The 14,942-nt window shown below is 42.6% G+C and overlaps 3 protein-coding genes across 8 annotated transcripts; 2 read left to right on the top strand and 1 right to left on the bottom strand.

Moving 5' to 3' along the window:
- Positions 1–6: 6 nt before the first annotated feature.
- LOC4336599 (probable plastid-lipid-associated protein 11, chloroplastic) lies at positions 7–4,752 on the bottom strand. 6 transcript variants are annotated; one of them, XM_066309238.1, is made up of 6 exons: positions 4,220–4,752; positions 4,012–4,077; positions 2,948–3,211; positions 1,892–2,340; positions 1,518–1,683; positions 7–267 (listed from the first exon to the last, which is right to left on the bottom strand). In XM_066309238.1, the coding sequence occupies exons 1-3, from the start codon at positions 4,717–4,719 to the stop codon at positions 3,112–3,114; spliced, it is 666 nt and encodes a 221-aa protein (XP_066165335.1). In that variant the 5' UTR covers positions 4,720–4,752; the 3' UTR covers positions 7–267; positions 1,518–1,683; positions 1,892–2,340; positions 2,948–3,111. The 6 variants fall into 6 exon arrangements, with proteins under 6 accessions (XP_066165335.1, XP_015633743.1, XP_066165334.1 ...); XM_015778257.3 differs by having other exon boundaries at positions 1,840–2,340; XM_066309237.1 differs by having other exon boundaries at positions 1,518–1,686; positions 1,840–2,340.
- Positions 4,753–4,887: 135 nt separating this feature from the next.
- On the top strand, positions 4,888–10,718 carry LOC4336600 (T-complex protein 1 subunit alpha). Its single transcript, NM_001419740.1, has 17 exons — positions 4,888–5,056; positions 5,191–5,255; positions 5,651–5,740; positions 5,829–5,915; positions 6,014–6,073; positions 6,183–6,233; positions 6,314–6,409; positions 6,694–6,759; positions 7,192–7,409; positions 7,638–7,734; positions 8,150–8,236; positions 8,437–8,571; positions 8,666–8,770; positions 9,262–9,390; positions 9,470–9,573; positions 10,143–10,233; positions 10,319–10,718. The coding sequence occupies exons 1-17, from the start codon at positions 4,984–4,986 to the stop codon at positions 10,400–10,402; spliced, it is 1,638 nt and encodes a 545-aa protein (NP_001406669.1). The 5' UTR covers positions 4,888–4,983; the 3' UTR covers positions 10,403–10,718.
- A 1,701-nt stretch (positions 10,719–12,419) lies between these two features.
- On the top strand, positions 12,420–14,321 carry LOC4336601 (expansin-B15-like). Its single transcript, NM_001419741.1, has 4 exons — positions 12,420–12,688; positions 12,782–12,894; positions 13,240–13,433; positions 13,686–14,321. The coding sequence occupies exons 1-4, from the start codon at positions 12,526–12,528 to the stop codon at positions 14,008–14,010; spliced, it is 795 nt and encodes a 264-aa protein (NP_001406670.1). The 5' UTR covers positions 12,420–12,525; the 3' UTR covers positions 14,011–14,321.
- The last annotated feature ends 621 nt before the right edge of the window (positions 14,322–14,942 follow it).

Raw genomic sequence — 14,942 nt, forward strand, 5'->3', positions numbered from 1 at the left:
GGTAGATGCAAAAGAATGGTTGTGATTGATTGAGAACGTAGATGAAGAAATAGCTTTATTTTAGAACAAAGTATTATGCTAAAAATAGCTATATTTTGAAACGGAGTCAGCAGTACAATGTACTTATCTCGTGGCAGGATAAATCTGCTCACGATCCACTGTCGTCGCCGCAGAGGCCGCTGTCTCAATCATCCCCTCCCTCCGGCTGGCTCGGTCCGCCGTGTCTTGGAGCTCTTGGTGCTGGACTGCTGGCTACCATCCGGGCGGCTGCAAAACGCAAAGCCGTTCCATCTCATTATGTACATCTATCCAATCCACATACAGTATACTCCTACGATAGTAGTAGATTTGCAGTGCCGAACGGCTGTTGCTTTACTGTACTATACTGACAGAGGATAACGATATGCCAGTGTGCTGTGTGCCTTTCGTCTATCAGAGTATAGAGACAGTGTAAACAAAGTACGGAGTATGATACTATGACGCGTGCCTTCCGTCTCTAGAGTAACTGGATCATTGAATTTGCAGCACGGATTATAGGATGACACCATTCGCTCTGACGAACATATCCGTATTGCATGCAAAAAAAATAAAGAAAAAGAAAAGAAAGAAAAGCTGTGAACACGTTCCTGAAAAACGAGTAATGATCCTCATCTAAAAACAGAAAAACTAATAATCCTGCTCACATTCCTAAAGAACTAATATAAAAAAGAAAAAATGGTTGCTGCTAGCAATCTACTACTCCCTCCCCTGTGTCGTCCTCGCGTGGGCGGCTCGGGGCGAAATTCTAGCCACCCGTGCCGCCACATCTCCACCCCTCTTCCACCTCGCCGCCGCTGGAGCATGCCGATGGTAAGCTAGCGGCAAGATGGGAAGGTGGCTGCGAGGCCAAAGAGCTCGGCGAAAACCACCTCGGCATGAGGAGGTGGAGTGAAGCCGGTCTTGTTTTGGTGTTGTTGGTCACGTTTAGTGGGGATCGTTTTGGTGTTAGGCTCTAAACTCTCAGTGGTTTATGCTTGTGTGGTTAGCGTGTGGTGCTTGGGCATGCACTTTGTTTTTTAGCTTTTCTCTTTAATATATTCAAATGGCTACCTTCGGTTTTTTTTAAAAAAAAGAGAAACTAATAATTCTGCTCCCGTTAAACATGCACAAGCTACAAATGTTGTTCAAATATCCTCAATCTTGAATATATTGTGGTTGATTTGTATGGATGCATACTTTAATCATACTTTTCCAGATATGCTCAAGCATTATAGCTCCTTTTGCAACTTTAAAATGATTAATTGATGTCGGCACAAGCTTTTCTTTGGAAACATCAACTGACTTTGTCCATTGTATACTAGTTTATTCAGAAATATATATAAGGATACCAGTAAGATCAAAATACTACTCCACCAAATTAAGTGTCACGCAAAGGTTTGTGGCCACCAGCAGATCATCTATAGACCAGCAGTGTGTACGATATACTATCTTCGTTTTATCCTCAGTATTTCTAAGCTGCAAAAGGTATGTAAACTAACCTTGGATTGCTTTTAAGACTCGAAGGGTGGAATCAGTGCATCACTGTCCATGGGACACCAAATCGCAGATGACCACACATGGCAGGGTCATGGAGCGTCCTTTTTCACATGGGGAGCCTTTGCCTTCTATCCTTTGAAGTGGCTCCAGTACTTGGTCAGGGAGGGCCTGCTATTACAAAAGAATTGCTTCATTACTAAGTTCAATCCACCTTAACCAAATATCTCAAGGTGAAGGAAATGGTATCCAAACAAACAAAAGCAAACTAAGAAAAATAATTCTATGCTGGTTCGTGATGAGCTGATGAGTTCACACGTAGCGTACACAAACTGCCCAACATCACACAATGTAGTCTGGCCCAGGGCCATGGTCCAACCTGTCCTCCTAAAGCCTCACCATATGTTGTTCGACTGCGACTAGAACCTGCAGTAGTCTAGTACAAGGAAGCAATTATCAGACTAGACACTTGAAACAAGCTGTTGAAAGGAGAACTTGCTATTCAGTTCAACAGTAGGACCAACGAAAGCATTTCAAAAGTATTTTGCTTCAGTGCTTCTGTTCAGGCCTGGAATATCATGGAGAAGTAGTGATGTTCAATCAATCTATCACATAGATACCTTTTCACTTACTTTTCTTAAATGACAGGGAGCATTGACGATGCAGCAAAAATTAAACCAGGTATTGAGCAGAATTTTTCCTAGATAAAGAAACGAGCAAACAAAAATAACCAGGAAAATTCAGACATGGCAAATTGAATTCTCTTCTCATTGCACTACAAATCCTGCCAGCATTCCAAGGGGGCAGTAGAAGGATAGAGTCCGATCCCTGCAAAAAGTTGATCTGATCTTCAGTGGTCAATTGATAGATGGAATGAAACATAACACTGTATCTGAAACCCCTAGAATTAGAAATCATGGGTAAGTGGTTACAGAAACTGAATCTAATGTTTCATATCATTAAGCTTGCGACACTACAATGCTACTTTTCCCAAAGCAAAGTTGGATTTGATCTCATTGACTCCTCATGAGTATAAAAGGAAAAGGAACCCTGATACAGATAAAGCAAGACCATACATAGTTTACTATCTTAATCAGATGATGGCATTCATTGACCTGATTTGCTGAGAACTTGCTTCAATGTGAAAAACTACTACTTAAAGCTGGAAGCAACAGGCAAAACAATACTAACAAAAGGTACTGAAACAGTCAACAATTCCATCATGGCTCTTGATATCGTGGGCCATAACAATATGCTGTCAAGTTCGCTAACGTAGTTCACCGTAATGGGCAGCATCTTTTTCATATGTCCAAAAGCACATCAAATACTTGGCAAGTTTGTGTTCTCTCACATAGGGGATACCTAGGTATTATTTAACCTAGACAATTCCTTGGAAGAAGAACCTTGCTGCACATGCATTACTAATCAAACTTACCATCTAATTCCGGGAGAACATAGTATTGTCTAGGAAAAGAAATGTCATAGCACGATGGTTAACACTTTGCTGAGAAAGCACAAGGCTCTGACAATCTGCTTCTTATATTCACAAGGCACATCACAAGACTGGCTATGCATTCAATCAACTTTGAATTTTAACAACTATCCATTCCATGAATATGGAGCGCGTTCAACAACTAAATAGTCCCCTCGTATGTCCTTTGCTACGCGGATGTCATCATCCAAATAGACAGTGTCAAACCTGAAAGTAGAGGCATATATTATGTAAATGTCAAAAGACCTAACACATACAAGCCAAATTTCCAAATAGATGGTGTCAAACCAGAAACTGATAAAACGAAACAGAACTGATAAACTGAACAAATGTCAAAGACCTAACTGGTAAAAATGTGTTTCCAGTCCAGCTTTATTTACATTCACTCTCTACTGATCAGGTGAAGAAAACATATACACCATCCCTAAAAATGGAGGTGGGAAAGGAAAGCCCTTGTAGATGATGATTTGGTCATCTAGTAACAAAAATGAAAAGTTTGTTAGACTTATAAATTGTTGATTATGCAGCACAGTTCCAAAAACTATTTCTGGTCATACATATTTGACACTTAGGACAAGATTCGGTTAAACTTTTAAAACTCGGATGATTAATTTTAGATTAGAATAAATTTATGATATATATATTTTTGAGTCAAATCTAAGTATACCCCTTTTTTGGCTTTTAAACTAAGCATTTGACCAATAATTTATGGTCAAAATTTTAAAAGTTTGACCAATTCTTATCTTACCTAAAATAATTATGACTGCGAGAGTAATGTATTTGATTTAATGAAATGGTTTACGATTACGTGAACACAATATCAATCCATGAATGCTAGATACGATTTCATTCCTTGAAAATTGTTGCAAACAATGCACAATATCTCGTGCTATGCTTCCACATTTTTTTCTGTCTCCTTTGTTTTTGCTATTTCATTGGAACTCAACTTGTAAGATTATTCGAGTGAAGTGCATGATACTACCAATTGAAGAATATCTTCCACTCACCATCCTTTCCCAAAGGGCGGAAACGGGACCTCCCAATTGCTCCCTCTCAACATAGCGCGTGTAAACCTGCAACAAGCAAACATAAAATAAAACAATCAGCAGTTGCTCTAATTACCACAAGCTGATGAAACAACAGACGATGATGTCTTCTTTTTGGAAAGAACAGATGATTATGTTAAGCCTAAACAAAAAGCTGGAGGAAGCCTGCCTAAAATTGACTCGCTGGGGCGGCTGGATCTCGATGGAGCCGTTCACGACGAACGCGCCAGAGGGCGGGAAGGTGATCACGTTGTTGAGGGCGCCACCGGGGACGTCGATTACCTGGAACACATCACCGGCGGCGGTGCGGAAGAAGGGGGCGTTGCGCACGATGAAGAGCTGCTCATGCTCGGTGGTCCAGAGGAGCCGCCACGTACCGGAAAGCTTGTCGGCATCGGAAACGGTATCGGATCCGGGAGCAGCGGCGGCGAGGGCGTCGATGCAGGAGACGATGTCGGCGAGGCGGGAGGGGTCGGACTGGGTGTCGAGGCCGCGGCGTTGGTCGGCGATGAGGCGGAGGAGCTCGTCCTTCTCTGGCGGAGGGCGGGAGCGCCGTGAGGGGAAGAGGGCGCGGAGGAAGCCGCCGGCGGCAGGGGGCGCGGGGGCGAGGCGGCGGTTGCCCCTCGGAATCGGCGCGAGAATTTTCGCGTGGGAGACTAGTGGCGCCATGGGCGAGGATTTGGTTTGGGTGGTGGCGGTGACGGGGGGAAGGGGAGGCGAGCTCGCGTTGCCTTCGTGAGGAGTTTGGGCCGGTATAATGGGCTGGGCTCATCAAGGCCCATCAAGTCCAAGGTCCATTTCACAACCGCATCGAACCCTAACCCCCGCGGCTCCTCCAGCAAAACCCCCCATTGCAGACGCCGACCCCCGCCTCGAACTCTCCAGTGCTGCCTCCACAGTTTTCGCCTCGCCGCCGCCGCCGTCGTCGTCGCCATGGCGATCACCGCCCAGACCCCCGACATCCTCGGCGAGCGCCAGTCCGGCCAGGACGTCCGCACGCAAAACGGTAACTCGTCTCTCCCCCTCCTGCAAGCCCTTCCCCGCCGCCAGATTCCGTGGAGTCGCGGCGGGTTTTTGTAAGATCTAGTGGCACGACTCGCCGTCCGGACGCGGGGATTTGATTTCCTTCTCTGATTGCAGTGGTGGCGTGCCAGGCGGTGGCCAACATCGTTAAGTCCTCGCTTGGGCCCGTGGGGCTCGACAAGGTTTGTACCTTGCGATTTGATCTACTTGGTTGCGCATAAATTGTTACTGTGTGTGAAGGATGCGAACTTGTAGGTTTCAAAATTGTGTGATCCGCTACTTAGAATGACGTATTTTCTCCTTTATGAGCTGCTCATTGTGATCCAGATGTAGTTCAGTCGCTTACTGATTCAACGGTGTAATATGTGTGCGGCTAATGTTGTTATGTGCTCGAAATAACTGTCAGTATCACTAAACTTTTTATGAAATCATGAAATTACAACAGTATGTGCATCAGTATCACTAAACCTAATCAGGATTAATGAAGTTAGACTTAGATCAGTTCTGCACCACACCAATCCCTGATAATTCCAAAAGGTTGGCTGGAATGAGCTAATTGAGCATATCCTTCTTGTAGATGCTTGTGGATGATATTGGTGATGTTACCATAACAAATGATGGAGCAACCATTTTGAGGATGTTGGAAGTCGAGCATCCAGCAGCCAAGGTGATGTCAGGCAGCTTAAAGGTGCCATCTCCTTTTTCCCCTGGTTGTTGTTTTGTGCTTAGTTGTTTTTTGGTCCTGTTATTGTTAGGTTCTTGTTGAGTTGGCTGAGCTTCAAGACAGAGAGGTGGGAGATGGAACGACATCTGTTGTGATAATAGCCGCAGAATTGCTAAAGGTAATGAAATGGAGCTTTCGTGTCAGTCTTTTCTTCCCTATGTATTTGCCTACCATTCTAAATATGCATTTATGACACTCTTTTTTTCTTTTTACCAGCGGGGCAATGATCTTGTGAGAAACAAAATCCATCCGACATCTATTATCAGTGGCTACAGGGTGAGTTTTGCACTTCATAATTCAGCTGCAGTACAATTTCAGATTTAAAACGAATGTTCCAGCTGCAAACCCACATTGCTTAACATGTTTTACCATCATTTACTACCAGCTTGCTATGCGTGAAGCTTGCAAATATGTTGAAGAAAAGTTGGCTGTCAAGGTAAGAGAATACTATCTGCTTAATGAATAGCAGCAGATTACTTCTTGACACCTGACACTAGTATCTATCAACATTTTCAGGTTGATAAACTTGGAAAGGATTCTCTTATAAACTGTGCGAAGACAAGCATGTCCTCGAAGCTGATTAATAGTGACAGTGATTTCTTCGCAAATCTGGTAAGTTCCTATTGCCATATATATACATTTGTATTTTCAGCTGTAAGTTTGATTTTAGTGATACTTTTTAAATTTAAATAAATATTTAGTTGATACTCTATATCTGTATATATAGGCAGTCCAATTTATTTCTTTCCAATGTCGTAGCATGCTATAATGCTTCACTGTTAAGTCTCTATCTGACAGTTAGGCATATCCGTAGCCAAATGCTAGTGCTTTAATTCACTTTCTGTAAGCTTTCCTTCAAACTGTGCTGTATAATTAACATGGCTGTTGTTTAATAGGTTGTCGATGCAGTCCAAGCTGTGAAGACCACAAACGCTAAGGGAGAAGTGAAGTATCCTATCAAGGTGAGTTACATGCTTGTGATTCTTGTTATACATCAAAGCAAAACTTTGTTGTGTGCAATTGCAATACACTGAATGAGATATATTGAATTGTGCACTTGTGCTTCACTGATTGTTCTCTTTCTGTAGCCTCTATTATTGTTTGGAAATTGTAGAGTATTACACTTGTTTGTGAGCTTTGCTACATGTGACCTTTGTTCTTTTCTCCTGGTTATGTATAACATATTGGACACCTTGAGAGCTAATAAAGTTTAACTTCTACCTTAATTATATGCTGTTATGTCATTGACTTTCTTGTTAACCAATAACCATTCATGTATGGACATGGCATTCAAGTTATTTCTCTAAAAGTACTTCGCAATAACCATTTTTTGATTTTTATATTAACAAAATCGACAGAAATTTGCTGGTAACTATAGCTCATCTGATCTGCAGAGCATTAATATTTTGAAAGCCCATGGTAAAAGTGCCAAGGACAGTTACCTGCTGAATGGGTATGCACTAAACACAGGCCGTGCAGCTCAAGGAATGCCTACTAGAGTAACCCCGGCAAGAATTGCATGTCTTGATTTTAACCTTCAGAAGACAAAAATGCAATTGGGTGTTCAAGTCCTTGTAACTGATCCAAGGGAACTTGAGAAAATTCGTCAGAGGTATGTGCATTTACTTTTTCCAACGCATTCTGATTCATTTGTTTTGTATACTTAATGAGTCAACAATTGGGGTGTTCTCTTTTATCTGATTTGCACATTTTATTTTTTTTATATTTTTATTGTGTTTTTTTATTTCTATTGTTTTGTGGAATGTGGTTGGATCCACACATAATTCTATTATAATTTATGGTCTCCAATTGTAAAACATAATCTTACTTTTCATGGCAGAGAATCTGACATAACAAAGGAGCGAATTGAGAAAATTCTGAAGGCTGGTGCTAATGTTGTACTGACCACTAAGGGAATTGATGATATGTCACTGAAGGTATGTTTTATTCAAGTAGAAACATTCTTTTATTACCTAAATATAATCTATTGACTTCGGTTGGACTGGTAAGAGCTCTGTTATTGATTGAATACTAGTACATGGACGGTATTGTGTTGATGTTGATTGAGCGTGGGTGTTTGTGGGGTATTCATTATCAATTTCCTCAGGAAACTTCTTTCATCATTGAATCTTTTTGGTCGTCCAAACTGAGCTTCTGTTTCATAATTTTAGTTAGACTTCTTTTTACTCTGAAGAGAGCTGTTTCATTATTGAATTGGTTTTGATTATTTTGAAAGAGCTACTTGGTTCATGTGGTGTTTGTGTGTTAATCTTTGTATATGTATGATGTTGATGATTCCTGGCTACTGTCTTTAAATCTGCTTTATGACTGTTCAATGGAATATCATTTCAGTACTTCGTTGAGGCTGGAGCAATTGCTGTAAGGCGTGTGCGTAAGGAGGATTTGCGCCATGTTGCCAAGGCTACTGGTGCAACTATGGTATGCCTCACCTTTTGTTTATCGAGTTGTAACAACATTGGAATACATAATTGTGCAGATGACTAATAGAATTAATAAATGATGAAGCAACTTCCCTTGCGATACCACTGTAATTTTAGTCTTAAGTTTGTTGCTTCTAGTCCTAATATTAATGCTACACAAACTGTTTGGTGCTGTCCTAATTTGGTAGTAAATTGCAGGTATCTACATTTGCTGATATGGAAGGTGAAGAGACATTCGATTCATCGTTCCTTGGACATGCTGATGAAGTTGTTGAGGAAAGAATTGCTGATGATGATGTAATTTTGGTGAAAGGAACAAAGAACACCAGCGCTGTATGTACTTTTCAATTCCAATGCAAATCTTATATTTTGTATAACAAAACCAGCAAGAGTTTAGGGGAATCACGCCTGCATTTCTTTTATGCAGGTCTCAATTATACTTAGAGGCGCAAATGACTTCATGCTAGATGAGATTGACAGATCATTGCATGATGCATTGTGCATTGTGAAGAGAACTCTGGAATCCAATATGGTATAACCTTTTGCTTCTGTTCCTTAACATGTTGGTTCCCTGCAGTTGAATATATAAAGTTCACTGTTATATTAAGATTTTTGGGAGAGTAAGAAAAAAATGTCTTTTTTTTTCATTTGAGCACTACTGTTGTCCTGTTACCACGTGAGACCTTTGATTAGACACTAACATGTTGATTAGTTGTATTTAGTGCCCCATCATTATTCTTTTGTCAATTGCTTATGCTGTACAATGCCAAATGACCATGTTTGCCATTACATTTCTTCAGAGGATAGCTTCCATGCTTTTGCAAACCAAATCAACCAAAGCAGTTAAAATTTTCACAACTGAGCCACTTGGTGCAATTCTATCTGTGTTGTCACTTGTTTCAGTCATTTATGCCTGCATTCCATCCACAGAACAATGTTGGCAGTGTATACTTCATATTAGCCGTGAATGTAGTTCTGGCATTGTAACTTTGGTGGCGCTTTAAACATGTATGTATCATGCAGGTTGTTGCTGGTGGTGGTGCAGTTGAAGCTGCATTGTCTGTATACTTGGAGAATCTTGCTACAACCCTTGGGTCCAGGGAACAGTTGGCCATTGCTGAATTCGCGGAATCTTTGTTAATCATTCCAAAGGTTTGATCACTTGTGTTCTATGTGTTTACATACTGGATGACATAAAATATTAATGTGAAGTGTGACCTTGTGATGTCAGGTTCTTTCTGTCAATGCTGCAAAAGATGCAACTGAGCTTGTAGCAAAGCTTAGGGCATATCATCATACTGCTCAAACAAAGGCTGATAAGCAACACTTTTCAAGGTAATTACAGAACATGTCTTCGTTGTTATCTGAATAAGATGTGGTTCTTTTATCTTGTACATATAGTATGTTCTAGATCTTTGAAAAGCTCTCCAAATTCTTTTTTGATGAACTTTTGGGACAATTCTAGAGATATTATGTTATAGAGTAAATTTCACAAAGCTACAAATACTTGAGCAAATTATCGCAAAACTACAGATTTAGGTGATGTATCACAAAACTATATATTTAACAATAAATTTATCACAAAACTATATGTCTGATGCCAAGTATTGCAAAACTACAGATTTAATAATAAAATTACCCCAAAACTACAGGTTTAATGTCAATTTAATCACAAAACTTGGACGTTGATAACTCAAACATACCATTAGTGCTAATGATTTGAACCCCAAAATCTGTTGTTTTGTGATAATTTTATTATTAAATCTGTAGTTTTCGCGATACTTGGCATTAAACATATAGTTAATGTTAGTCAGCCATCTATTAAAAGGAAGAAGTTAATGTGTTCCTGAATGTGTGTAATTTATCAATAGAGTAACCAGTAAATTCACTTCTGTTTGCTGCAGCATGGGTCTTGACCTTTCAAAAGGTATCATTCGCAACAACCTTGAATATGGTGTCATTGAGCCAGCAATGAGTAAAGTAAAGATTATTCAGGTTGGTATACTTAGCATAGGTCTTATCATGATGTTTGACTGAAATCTGAGGCCCTTACGCCATTTCCTTTTTTTTTCCCTTGCAGTTTGCCACTGAGGCGGCCATTACTATCCTGAGGATTGATGACATGATCAAACTTACGAAGGAAGAGAGCGGGAACGAAGAGTAACAAGCATTGACACTCATTTTTGTGATCACGAGTGATCTGCTATGTGTGATGGTTGTGATAGACCCCTAGAATGTTTGTAAGTTTTTTGTTTGTCTTTAATTAGACATTCACTTAGGATATTGTACCAAGGAGTTCCGGGAGAATGTGTATCCGTATTGTGTTTAATGCTATTTTGGAACGACCGTCACGGTTTACTCTCTAAGACTGTTGCGGGCAAAGCTGCTCTGTTTTTAAAACGAGGACCTCTTGCAGACTGTTGCGGTAAAGATACTATGTTTTCAAAATGAGGACTAATTTCACATGGAATTCATGCTGCGTTGGTTCATGTTGTGATCTCCCTTAATTCCGAAATAAGCGAATCTAGGGTATGATTTGACGAAATAAATCTGAATAAAGTCCTATCTAGATATAACATTTATATGAGTTTATGTCACATTCAATTTTTCAATTTTAGATTGGTTTATTTTGAGAGTGAGGCAGCATGTCTGTGAACTCTACTGTGCTGCGTTTGCTACATTTACCAGCTGGAAGTAAAACCAAAATTACCTCCAGCCAATGGATATGCTGGAAACGCAGTGAAGCCAGTACGGAAAAACCCCTGGTAGGCTTAGGCCCCAAAGCTCCTGTTTCGGCCTGGGGAGGTTAAATGTTAATGGGCTAGAATGGAAGGCCCTTCAGAGCAGGCCGGTTCACACCTGTGATTACGTCATGCCATACGTGCCGTGCAGATTCACCGGGATGGCGGGATCCTCGGGTTAATGGCAGAAATCAAGGCGGACAAAATTAGCCACCCGGGCACTCCATCGATTTTTGACGCGACCACAGTACTCAAAACAGCTATCCCCCGCAGTTAACACTGCACGACGACTCGTGCAAGTTACATGCAACCGTGCCTTTCGTCATCCCACACACTTTCATGCATATGCATTGCACATCGATCGCCAACGCCAAGTCGTTGCCACCAACCGATCGACTGTGTGCAGCCTACCTACATTCACGCGTGGCACCCGGAGCTCGCCCGCCCTCCCGCCGGCCAAGCGCACATGTTGGCCGCCGATGGCGTACGTACGACCGCCTAATTCTCGCTGATGTAGAGAGCCGTAGCCCGGGAGGCCATGGCCCGGCAAAGCTGCCCCGAATCCCGGTGTTTGCTCGCGGGAGCCGACGGTGCGCTCGCTCGTCAGGAGAGTTGACGGGGACGAGATTGGCGGATTTGGGGATGCGGCCGGGGATGAAACGGTCGATCGGTTGACCCGGGAGGAGGAAGAATGAAGCTGGTGTGGTGAGAGCGAGGCTAGGGGAGACGTCTCGGGATGCGCAAGCTTAAGCGGTCACCATCGCATCACGCGCGCGGGCGTGCGGGCGTGCAGTGATCAACCGAAATAACGGCCAATCTCCTGTGCACTTTTGACTTTCCATTTTGCCAATAGTAGTAGGCAGGATTCGCAAACGTAAGCGTCGTCGTCCAGCAAGTTATTGACAATGTTATGCACAAATTATAATCATGTACAGTTACCCTCTGTTGCAGATTAACACAAGCTATGCACATTAATTGTATTAGCACCTTTCTCTCATGCATGCCGCCCTGGAGGTTCAGGGTGCAATGACACATAGCATGTATGCTACATTCACGAGTTTGTTAACCAAAGATGGGCTCCAGCCAAATGGTATGGCTTCATTCACTAGCTTGCCAGATCTAGCCAGGCAGGCAGAAACTGAAAGCTAGTAATAATACCGGTAAAACTGCCATGGTCCCGATACCGATCGAATTGAGGATTGGACAAGTGAACTACACACAAAAGGACCGGCCTACTACTACGTAAATAGCTAATTACTTTTCGACTGTACTTAAACATGTTGACCCTAGCCATGTGCATTAGCATGGATATGGAACTATCCAACAGAGCAAGCAAGCAGAGCGATTTGTCTGCATACGCATGCATGCACGGAGGGATATGCCCACACAAACCCATCGTCTGCTGCCTATAAATAGATCACCTCCTTTCCCTAGCTACCTCACACACAGCCCACACCACCTCTCATCGACTCATTTGCTTGCATCTTCCAAATCCTTGCAAAGCAACAACAATCCTAGCAAGTTTAGCTAAGCAGGTATAGCAGCCATGGCTTCCAGGTTCCAGCTGATTTTGTCGACCTTCGTTGTCATTGCCGCTGTCACCATGCTTCCACGCCCTTGCGCTTCCATCGAGTTCCACCGCAAGCTCTCCAGCTGGTCCAATGGCGGAGCTACGTGGTATGGCGCTGCAAATGGCGCCGGAAGTGATGGTAAATACGTTGTCATCAGATGAGAGTTTCTTCGAAAAGAAAATTCATGCCTATGTATGTCATGTCTTAACAGTGCAATATCTGTGTGTACAGGTGGTGCATGTGGGTACCAGGGTGCCGTCTTCCAGGCACCGTTCTCGTCTATGATCGCCGCCGGCAGTCCTTCCATCTACAAGTCTGGCTTGGGCTGCGGCTCTTGCTACCAGGTACATATATACCGACAGATCAGAATATATATCTAGTATAATTAAGTCTGTGCACATACATGTACTCCCTCCGTCCCAAGATGTTTGACGCTGTTGACTTTTTAAAAAATATTTGACCGTTCGTCTTATTCAAAAAATTTAAGTAATTATTAATTCTTTTCCTATCATTTGATTTATTGTTAAGTATACTTTTACGTATACATATAGTTTTACACATTTCACAAAAGTTTTTGAATAAGACGAACGGTCAAACATATTTAAAAAAGTCAACGGCGTATTTAGGGAAGGAGGGAGTATATGCCTGTATTGCATCTAACATTGGAAATCAACAATATAATTTTTCAGGTGAAATGCACTGGAAATAGCGCTTGCTCGGGCAACCCGGTGACTGTCGTCCTCACCGACGAGTGCCCCGGAGGCCCGTGCCTCAGCGAGCCGGTCCACTTCGACCTGAGCGGCACGGCGTTCGGTGCCATGGCGAACCCCGGCCAGGCCGACCAGCTGCGCGCGGCCGGCGTCCTCCAAATCCAGTACAACCGGTAAGCGAGCATCTTTCACTTCCGTGCAAAAATTGCTGCAGCAGCAATGGCCAAAAGTCGGCCAAGCAGCAGAACACTTGCAGTTATCACGGCTTCACTCATCTTTTCTTATCACCACGCATGGACCACCGGCCACCGGGGCACATGCACTGCTTCAGCTATAACCTCCATGCATGCAACTGTCCTTCAATTCTTCTTCTCGTGTTGGTTTCTTTCAAACGATCCGATCGAACGCACGTGATGTGTGTACAGCGTGCCGTGCAACTGGGGCGGAGTGAAGCTCACCTTCGTCGTGGACGTCGGCTCGAACCCCAACTACTTCGCCGTGCTCGTCAAGTACGAGAACGGAGACGGTGACCTCTCCGGCGTGGAGCTCATGCAGACCGGCGCCGGCGCCGCCTGGACGCAGATGCAGCAGTCGTGGGGCGCCGTCTGGAAGCTGAACGCCGGCTCGGCACTGCAGGCGCCGTTCTCCATCCGCCTCACGTCCAGCTCCGGCAAGACGCTCGTCGCCAGCAACGTCATCCCTTCCGGGTGGAAGCCCGGCATGTCGTACATATCGACGGTGAACTTCTAACGATCGCAAGCAATATCTCAACTTGCATGCTTGCTGCATGCATGTGTCTGCAGTCTGCAGGCATATGTTAGATCGGTTATTCGTTGGTGCAACAACGATGTGTGCTACAGGGCTACAGGTTTGTCGTAAGTGTGAAATTAATAACGGCGAGATGCAGAGGCGGAGGCGCAGATGATTTACTAGTTCTCCCCTCCTCGCCGCAGTACGTGTCAATGATTATCGTTATACGTGTTTACTGTGTGTATTATTTGTATCAGAACAGAGCCGACCAGTGCTTATAAACGTGCTATATATGAACATATTCGCATTGTGTTGTTGTGTCTTGACTGTGCATACATGTCTCTCGGCATGCACCATGAAACTATTTTATCCCTCCTTATTTACATGTCACTTAAATGATTATGAAAAAAATTAAAAAATAAAAAGATATATTAACATGTGTTATATCACTTCACAAATATGCAAGTTCAAATTCAACTTATACATCTCGCAACAAAAAAAAATAAATTAAACTACAACTAGTAACGCATATTCAAAGTTAAATTTATTTTTTTGTTACGAGATGTGTAGGTTGAATTTAAACTTGCATGTTTATAGAGTGATATATCATATAACACATGTTAATATATCTTTATAATCTTTTTAATTTTTTATAATTATTTGAATGACATGCAAACAGCGAGTGGACATCCCCACTAGACACCAGTTTGGTAGAGTGTACCTAAAATGGTCCCATACCATTCGGTGCCCAGGCTTTGGAAAGTATGGGGGCAGTTTTGGGTTTAAGCCGAGGAATAAGTTCATCTAAGGTCCCTTAATTTTACACCGAATCCGATTTTCGTCCTTAAACCCCAAAACCAAATACAAACGGTCCCTGAACTGTTAAAACCGGGGTAAACGAGGTCCCTCGGTGGTTTAGAAGGCGGTTTTGG

This window comes from Oryza sativa, chromosome 4 (assembly GCF_034140825.1).
Source record: "Oryza sativa Japonica Group chromosome 4, ASM3414082v1".
Lineage (NCBI taxonomy): Eukaryota > Viridiplantae > Streptophyta > Magnoliopsida > Poales > Poaceae > Oryza > Oryza sativa.

Excerpts from the sequence above, each read along its gene's own strand:
- LOC4336599 (XM_066309238.1), bottom strand. The coding sequence starts at position 4,719 with ATGGCGCCACTAGTCTCCCACGCGAAAATTCTCGCGCCGATTCCGAGG. Across the intron at positions 4,078-4,219 it reads CCCCAGCGAGTCAATTTTAG|GTTTACACGCGCTATGTTGA; the intron begins GCAGGCTTCCTC and ends TGCTTGTTGCAG. Across the intron at positions 3,212-4,011 it reads CCGCCCTTTGGGAAAGGATG|GTTTGACACTGTCTATTTGG; the intron begins GTGAGTGGAAGA and ends CTCTACTTTCAG.
- LOC4336600 (NM_001419740.1), top strand. The coding sequence starts at position 4,984 with ATGGCGATCACCGCCCAGACCCCCGACATCCTCGGCGAGCGCCAGTCC. Across the intron at positions 6,234-6,313 it reads AAGAAAAGTTGGCTGTCAAG|GTTGATAAACTTGGAAAGGA; the intron begins GTAAGAGAATAC and ends CAACATTTTCAG. Across the intron at positions 7,735-8,149 it reads TTGATGATATGTCACTGAAG|TACTTCGTTGAGGCTGGAGC; the intron begins GTATGTTTTATT and ends ATATCATTTCAG.
- LOC4336601 (NM_001419741.1), top strand. The coding sequence starts at position 12,526 with ATGGCTTCCAGGTTCCAGCTGATTTTGTCGACCTTCGTTGTCATTGCC. Across the intron at positions 12,895-13,239 it reads GCTGCGGCTCTTGCTACCAG|GTGAAATGCACTGGAAATAG; the intron begins GTACATATATAC and ends ATAATTTTTCAG. Across the intron at positions 13,434-13,685 it reads CTCCAAATCCAGTACAACCG|CGTGCCGTGCAACTGGGGCG; the intron begins GTAAGCGAGCAT and ends ATGTGTGTACAG.